We start from the raw sequence: 9,041 nt of genomic DNA, 5'->3' as shown, positions 1-9,041 counted from the left end.
TGTGTGTGTGTATGTGTGTATATACTGTATGGAAGTATGTATGGATGTACTTGACGATTGATTGTTTTGCATGTGTTAAAATCTACTTTGAGACTCCAACAGGAGGTTGGCTTGAAACACAGCAGTGAAGTCTACTTACGGGGCAGATCTGGTTGGCAGGCCGCAGACTGATGAATTCCTCTGGATGGGAGATGAAACATTTCTCATGTAAAGAAACTGGTCCTGATGACATGATTTAACCGTTTTTGGTGTTAAAATGAACAATAGTTACCATGGTAATGAAACAACAACTAGAGCTAAAGGTGCCTGTTCGCGACCTTTAGCTCGATCTGTTTCCAGGGCAACCGACGGCATCCTCCCCTTTAAAACTCGGCTCTGTTCTTTTGCGTCACAGAGTTTTTGTCCGGTTGGTGATGAGCTCTCGGTGTTGGTGGGAAAACAAACAACTAAACCTGACAGAAGACGAGGTCGTGCTCTGACAACACTCCCTCTGACTCTGAGCCCAATTTTCTCCATTGCATCCTGTCTCTGTGAATATTTTCAACCAGCCAGCCCTCCTCTGTCCATTCTGCCTCCAACGCTGTTGCTGAGAGACACCCAGGAACTCATGAAGAACGAAGAGGCCTTTAAATTAATGACCCTACAGTAACTAACGTGTGTCTCCAAAACAAGCCAACAATATGAAGGAAGTGAAAGTCTCTGTAAGGAACAACAGAGGAGGCACAGCTGGGTGTGAGGCAGTCCCGTCAACACGTCTAACTGGACAGTAAGGGGATGGTTAGTTCAGGGACGAGAAAAAAAAACAAGAGGAATCTGCAAACCTCCTGCACCATTTAGGAGTTTATTGATTAACTCCTGTTAACTGGAGGATGAATTACTCAAGAAGATGAGAGGAACGACAAGAAAACCTGCACCATTCTGGATTCTCTGTGTAGTTCTGATCACCAGGGCCAGAGGTGAGAAGCTTTCCTTCAAACTAGAAATAAAGTCACCTGATTTAGAAAATACTCTTTCAGGTACAACATTGTAGATGAAAGATTGACTCCATACTAGCTTTAAAACATCCATCCATCCAGCCAGCCAGCCAGCCAGCCATCCATCCATCCATCCATCCATCCATCCATCCATCCATCTATCCAGCCATCTGTACCCGCTTCTTCCTTTTTGGGTCGTAGGGGTCACTGGTGCCTATGTCCAGCAGTCACTGTGTGAGAGGTGGAGGGCACCCTGGGCAGGTTTCCAGTCTATCACAGGGACACATGGACAGGTCTCCAGTCCATCACAGGGACACATAGAGACAAATGAGACAAACAACCATTCACTCTCTCACTCTCACTTAGGGACAATTTAGAGTTACCAATCAGCCTAACATGCATGTTTTTGGTCTGTGGGAGGAAACTGGAGTACCCAGAGAAAACCCACGCATGCACGGAGAGAACTCCACCCAGAAAGGTTGCAGGCTGGGATTTAAACCGGCGACCATCTCACTGAGAGGCAGCAGCTCTACCAACTGCACCAACGTGTTGCCCACTTTAAAACAGTAACTATGCCTGTCACAATAACAAATTTTGCTGGACGATTAATTGTCTCAAAAATTATTGCGATAAACAATATTGTTTGAAATTTGACAATAATTAGTAATTATTGTCAATTTTAAGAAAACATGTTTGTTCATTTGTTTTGCATGTAGTGCCTTTTTTCAACCACCAGATGGTAGTATAAGACTTTTAAAACCGAAGGATGGATAGTGAGGGAGCGAGCAGCGTGTCATTTATGAAAAATAAAAGGGAGGCCCCTTGACGTGACATGGGCTGTCTCTCTTCGGTTCTCAAAATGGCGGATGCTCTGTGTGATTTGAGCTCTTTAGCATAGCATTTGTCACACAAAGCTTTTGATAAAAGAGTAAACAAGTTCTCAGCTTCTTTTTGCAGAGAAAAACAACTTTTTAGACGAAGGCACGGGTTTCAACCGAGAATTTTGGTGATTTGACAAGACAGAAGTTTTTTTCCCGAGGTCGGCCTGTTAGCTTAGCTCATAACGTAGCTGTTTTTAACGATCCACAAACACGATTTTGGACGGGTATAAAGGATTTTAGATAGAAAAGAGAAAGGGAGAGGTCAGTGAAGAGCACCGGAGTTGAGCCTTTTGTCATCCAGTGTCTTCAGTAGAAAGAGAGAGACATGAAAAAACAATAAAGCCGGTAAATGAAAATGAGGTGAATAATTTTCATTTATCATGCGATTAATTTATTTATTGTTTATCGCGACAGGCCTAAGTTTAATTATTGATGCATTTCTTCAGCCACTGTTGGTGTGTACAATTGTTTAAGAGCATAATTTTGAAGACAAGTCTCACATTTGAGCTCCACACTGGATGGAAAACATCCGTGGACACTGATTCTCAAGTCTTGCCAAAGACTCTCAGTTGGATTTAGGTCTTGACTTTTTCTGGGTCATCCTAACACAAGAACGTGAATCGATCCAACCCATTCCATTGTAGATCTGGCTGGAAAGTTTCAGGCTGTTGTCCTGCTGGAAGGGAAACCTTTGTTTCAGATTCAAATCTTTTGCAGCATCTAACAGGTTTTCTTTCAAGATTGTTCTGTATTTAGTTCCATCCATCGTTCCATAAACGACCAGTGTCACTGCTGAAGCATACCTCACAGCATGATGGGGGTGTTGTGCAGCAGATTCAGTTTTGATCTGAACAGGGCACCTTCCACCATCTGCATTATTCTTCTACATTTTGGTTTATCTCCTACATCGCTTGTGGCAAACAGCAAACCGAGCTTCTTGTAACTCTCATTCAGCAGTTCTTCTTTCTATTCTGTCACAAAGACCAGATATGTGCAGCGAACAGTTGTCCTGTGGACAGATTGCCCCACCTGAGCTGTGGGCCTCTGCAGCTCCTCCGAAGTCATCTAACCTGGTGGACGTCCGTGTCCTGAAATGGTTACAGTGTTGTATTAAACTCTTTCTACTTTCAGATGATGGATCGAACTGTTCACTGAGGTGCTCAATGCTTGGGATAAACTTTATCCATGACGTCTCTGGTTTGTTCCTTGGTCTTCATGATGCAGTTTGACGACTAATGTTCTGAAACAAGCCTCTGAAGCCTTCACAGAACAGCTGGATTTATACTAAGATGGTGCCCAACATGCTGAACACAAATGTTCAGATTCGGGTGTTTGCCATATTTTACAATGTTTTTTTTTGTATAAAATTGTGAAAACTACTTGTATTTTTATTCCACTTTACAATAATGTGCTGCTGTATGTTAGTTTATCACATAAAATCCCAGTAAAACCCTTTGAAGTATTTTGCTCATTAAAGCAATCATTAAAACAAGTAATAAATTGTGGCAGAGTCTCAAAGTTGATAAGTCAAACCCATCAAGACCCCACATTGATCACCTTCATTTTATTATTAGCGAGCTAAAAGATGGTTCCTCTCAAACGTTTGTTGGGTTTTTGTCTTCCAGGTGATACTTCTTGCCCAGAAGGAGGTCAGATCCACCTGGGAAGCCTGCACTGCTTTTGGCTCTCTGACAGAACCTCATCATGGTCTGAGGCACAAGGTTCCTGTCAAGCAACTTGGGGAGGGCATCTGGCGTCAGTTCAAAATGAGGAGGTGCAATACTTCATCCACAGTCGTTTTACCGAGTAAGCCCATCAAAAAGATCCCATTTTCCAAAATTTGTCTTCTTCCCATTCTCCTTCCTTTGAAACAGATGCATGAAACTTTTCTGTTTTGGTTTAGTAAACCCCCAGGATGGATATGGCTAAATGCATCATGGGTAAAAGAATCTAACCCTTTGGGGCTTCCAGAACCACAAACATCATCGTGGTGGGGCAGAGATGGAGCAAATCAGGGGCTGTGCCCTCAAATGGCCTTGGGGACCCCTGGGAGGTGGAGGAGGGCTCAGTGTGCTGAACATTACCGCTTCATGTGTGAAAACCAAGCGGCTGGTAGGTTTATCCCTGAACACCAGGGAATCATGGGATGGGCATGGATTCAGGATTAGACAAGATGTAAGGGGTAATGCTGGGCAACAAGAACAAAACCTGTAAGAAGCCTGGTCCAAAAATATGACAACATCAGAACAAATATTTTAAATTAAGCTTTACTTTGAGACATCGTCAAAGAATTGCTTTTTTCCATGTCACTGAAAGCTTTGGGTTTATTCTTCTCCTCTTCATGCAGGTTTGTTGCCATCTTTAGATAATTACCTGACTGGATTGATTGTCATGACTGGGGTCTATCCACACACCCCAATCCAACCACTTCCCACAACACCAGATATTGGACAGCGCACAGTGGAGGTTAGTACAGCATCAGACCCAAATACTAGATCATTGTCACCGGTACCATGGTGAAGGCAGTCATGTGCAATCATACCTATGTGGACGGATTTTGACTTAACCCAATTCAAGATGGCCACCACAGCTTATCAACCTTAGCATATACAAAAGTGGCCATAAGTCTGTGGACTAACAGACTGTGTAACAGATGTGTTCGAAAGGTTATCCTGCTGGGACAAAGGTGACGTCCATTCCTTCAAGGAGCACTGTTCATTACTGTAGGTCTAATTCTGTTTGTTCAGCTCTAAAGTTTCGCTCAATTTGTGAATAAAAACTGAAAACAATAATCCATCCATTCATCCATCCGTCCATCCATTTGTTATCCTTCGCTTCTTCCTGAGTCAGGTCGCAGAGGTCAATTCAATTCAGTTTATTTATATAGCGCCAAATCACAACAGAAGTCATCTCAGGGCACTGAACAGAAACATTCATATACATAAATATTTATTAGCAACATTGCCAGATGTAGTCTCTCCAGTGTGTCCTGGGTCTTCCCTGGGATGTCCTCTCAGTTGGATATGCCCATAAACCTCCCTTGGGAGGTGTCCAGGGGGCATCCTTACCAAATGCTTGATCTACCTCGACTGGCTCCTCTCGATACAGAAGTCTTTTTTATGATAATAATGGAAGCAGACTAGTGATTGAAAAGCTTAGTTAGAAGATTAAGTGAACATCCAGCTTTAATTTGTAGTGCAGATAGAATCCAAACTGGGCAGAACTACTGGTAGTACAATATTTTCAGGTTAACATTTTAAATAAACCTCCAAACTTCCTGTCAGTTCTGAAATGATGAAATATTTTTTGTAAACCATTTTCTTCTCAACCCCACAGATGATGCTTTTCCCAGGCCTGTGGTTCAGCCATGCAGGTCAGCTGGTATCAGTAGAACTGGTGGTCCAGCCCAGCTCTGTGTCTTCTCTGGCCCGGGTTCAGATCCTCCGACCTTACTGCAGTCCTGACCACCACCTGGTACCTCCAGGTACTCCTCCCACACGTGTTTCTTTTGTTGTTGCTGTTTGCTGATGACACCCTGTTGTTTGTTTTAGGCTGCAGCTCTCTCCTGAATGTGTTCAGCTGCTGCTCGGCTCTGCCCCTCTGCAACACCACAGGGGGCTGCAGCCTCGGCCACTACTGGTGTTCTCTACTGGAGACCTGTGTCCCTAACACCAGTCCATGCAGTTCCTATGATACTGCAGTCAGGAGGCGGGGCTTCACTTCCCCTCCAAGATACTCGGCGCTTCCTCCCTTTTACCACCTGGTGGCAGACATGCCTCTGAGCGTAACCCCAAGCTCTGAGTTCAAATCTTTAAATGTGAGTCGACTTTTGTTACCAAACAACAATGAAAGGAGCGGCGATAATGATTTTACCTGAAACAATATGGTTGCCACAGCTAATCACACTGAGAGACAAAACACAAAAATGACTATAACTCAGTAAATTTGAAAGTTACTGAGGTGTGGTAGTGAGCCGGTGTTTTGTGCAGGACCTGCTAAAGATGCAGCAAACCCCCTCTCCCCTTGGTCCTGCTTTTGGGCGTTCAGTCTCCGAGGAATAGACTGGATTACCTGCGTGCATAGATTTATTGCGAGCGGGACACGAGGAGCTGTTGTGTCTTTGCCTTTATGGAAACATGCCTGAAGTCATCCATCCCCGACTGGGCTGTGGCTCCGGACAACTTCTCTGTCTACCGGCTCCACAGAACTGTCACATCTGTGGCACCTAATATGTTTGTTGCTGCTGCACGATGTGGCTGTATCATGCGTGTTGCTGCCCTGCCATCATGGTTCAGTTCATCTCATTGTTGCTCACTGGCCTGTCACACGACCTGTGTGGTGTATGTTGTATGCAACATGTATCATGCTATTTAAGCAGCGTTACTGCCAGTGAGGTCATTGTGTGTACTGATTCATCCTACTAGCACCGTTGTATTCTACCATGTTGTTTGATATATTTCTTTTTCACTTTTGGATGATTTGGACTTTTGTTGACATGCTTTTGTATTTCTTGTTTTGTTTTTTGTTGGTTTCCGCGAGTCGTGACGATTCTTTTCGTCCTGAGCATTTCATTGCATTATTGACCTTCATATAACAAATAAACAATAAACTAAACTATATGGTTAATTTCAAAATTCCATTTGTTTTTTCTGCAACAGATTCTTCTGCCGGAGCGAGGCTTCATGGTGTACCCAGACGATGTCGTAGCTGTGCAGCACACCCTTGACTCGGGAATGTTTCTGCACTGCCTTGAGGGCGACGCCTCATCGAGCTCACCTTGGCACCAAAGCTTTGTGTCCCTCAGAGGGGCAGAGTGGGGAGGTTGGTGGGAGGGGGGCCTCACCTCCCTCCCTCCAGGAAGCAAGTGGGTGGACGGTGTGGTGTGCAATCTGAGAATCCTTTATGAAGACAGACTTCACAGACCAACTGAACGTGGAGATATTTTGGACTCCATACACGCAACTACAGCTTCTGTAGTCAGGCCCCTGACTGAAGGGCCCGTTTCAGAGTCAAACTTTAAAACTGACATCGTACATCCTCATCCAGACGAAAACAACTACATTCATGTACAGACCAATGTGCCAACAATTATTGTCGTCAAGGCTCTGTTTGGAGAGAAGGCCAGAAGCTCCTGGTCGGCTCCAGTTCTCCAAACTGATGTCCCCTTTCGTCCATCTTGCCCTGAAGAGGTGGCTCCGTTTGTGCCTGACTGTAAGAGAAAGTCCAAAGACTGCTGGTTTTCCTCCGTGACGCTTGTGTTGCCATCAGCGGGCGTTCAGACACTCAACGTTAGTGTGGTGGATGAAGACAGCTTTCAGAGTCTGAATGTGAAGGTTCAAAGCTACGAGGCAGTGACGGGGCTCAGCGTGGAGCCACGTGGGTGCACCAGGACTCTTGTACATAGGTCGCAGGTGGGTGGGAAAAATATCAGCACAAATCAGCAACAATGGAAACTTCAGGCTTAAATGAAAAGCAATGACTGGAGAAACAAAAATGTTGCATTTATACCTAAGAATTTACCATCTCATCTGAGAAACACAGAAGTGAAAGTATTATTGTTGGGACAAAACAATTTCTTGTAGTTATACATCTTTGAGTTAATCGTAACAATTCTGAAACAAGTTTGAAACACTCCACAAGCAGCTTTTCCTACAAACACAAGAAGTTTTATTTTCTTTATGCGCAAACGTAGAAGTCATCATCATTTCAGGAAGGAGGGATGTGTTCTTATTAATTCGGAAAATAGCATTTTTAACTTCTTACATTTGCAGTTATTTACAGCCAAAGTGCAAAGTGGTTTTCCAGTAGATTTCACGTGGGTGATTGACAGCTTGGAGAGTCCGGCGCACCACGTGGACTCTTACAGTGTAACGTTTGAGAAACCTGCAGAGCATGAGCTCCAGGTAAATACTTTCATCTTTATGAATTTATCTTAGTTGTCAAATCAAAGTCACAACAGTTTTGAAATGTTGCCCAATTTAGATTTGTTTTTGGGCTGGACATGATAAAATAAAATAACATTTGAAAATGTCGTTTTTAAATTGTCTTCTAGGTGATCGCATCAAACCCTGTGAGCTCCCAGAGCCTGCAGATCTTCCTGACTGCTGACACAAAGACGCCGCTGACTCAACCGGACTTCCTGTTTGTCCCGGAGGTCGTGGCGGTGAACGTTTCTCACCTCTACACCGTCAGAGTCAAAGTGGATGTTTCCCTCGCGCTCACCTTTATGTAAAGCTTTCTAAAATACACTTTCATTAATGTCTGCAAGCATTTTTATTTACAATCTCTTGAACTTGTGTAAACGTTTGGGATTTCTTGGTGTTCCTTGTCATGAAGATGGCATTTTGGGGATGGCAGTGAAGGCACCATTCACTCACAGTCTGCTCCATGCCTCAACAAGGAAGGACTGGTGGAAAGACGAGAGAAGCAGGTCCATGTTGAGGACTCGGTGAATCACACTTACTCCACCCCAGGTAAGCACACAGGAAGACTGCTAACAGAAATACTTATATTTAGCTACAAATTATTTATTGTGTGTATTATTATAAAAAGGCATTGCAAGGCAGAACAGAGAAACTATACAATTTGGTCATTTTAAAGTGGCATTCTGTGTAAAAGTTATGAAGAATTAACATCTTACCTGTTGCAGATAGTTCTTTGAACAGCTTCAGTTTTGACAGTTTAGTCTCAACCGGGATGTAACGCTAACAGAAAGTTTGAATGAGGCTGACTAAAGTTGATTGCTGTCATCTTAAAACTGCTCCAACCTGCAAAACTTAGCAGTTTATGCGAAAGCTGTTTCATTTCATATCGTAGCTATTATTGTAAACTTTACACTGCTGTCAGATTCACATGAGATGGTTATTTACATGGAAGTTTACAGGAAACATAAGAAGAGAGCAGGAGCTAGCACTTCTGATGTTCCTGGGGTCAAATCCAGCAAATATTTCACAATATTTCTGCCAAAATCAATCAATCAATCAATCAATCAATCAATCAATCAATCAATCTATCTATCTATCTATCTATCTATCTATCTATCTATCTATCTATCTATCTATCTATCTATCTATCTATCTATCTATCTATCTATCAATCTATCTATCAATCTATCTATCAATCTATCAATCTATCAATCTATCAATCTATCTATCTATCTATCTATCTATCTATCTATCTATCTATC

At 43.1% G+C, this 9,041-nt stretch overlaps 1 protein-coding gene across 1 annotated transcript in view; it reads left to right on the top strand.

Moving 5' to 3' along the window:
• Positions 1 to 886: 886 nt before the first annotated feature.
• The window catches only part of pkd1b (polycystic kidney disease 1b), a 44,135-nt gene continuing 35,980 nt past the window's right edge, over positions 887 to 9,041 (top strand). Inside the window, 10 exon segments of the mRNA XM_037691604.1 lie at positions 887 to 956; positions 3,481 to 3,661; positions 3,759 to 3,967; positions 4,203 to 4,321; positions 5,192 to 5,339; positions 5,407 to 5,672; positions 6,514 to 7,266; positions 7,627 to 7,758; positions 7,938 to 8,083; positions 8,192 to 8,328. Coding sequence (XP_037547532.1) covers positions 887 to 956; positions 3,481 to 3,661; positions 3,759 to 3,967; positions 4,203 to 4,321; positions 5,192 to 5,339; positions 5,407 to 5,672; positions 6,514 to 7,266; positions 7,627 to 7,758; positions 7,938 to 8,083; positions 8,192 to 8,328 — 2,161 coding nt within the window.

Source organism: Nematolebias whitei, chromosome 17, assembly GCF_014905685.2.
Source record: "Nematolebias whitei isolate Nwh7 chromosome 17, NemWhi1, whole genome shotgun sequence".
Classification (NCBI taxonomy): domain Eukaryota; kingdom Metazoa; phylum Chordata; class Actinopteri; order Cyprinodontiformes; family Rivulidae; genus Nematolebias; species Nematolebias whitei.
Note: the sequence above shows the minus strand (reverse complement) of the source record. Positions and strands in the feature narration are given on the sequence as shown.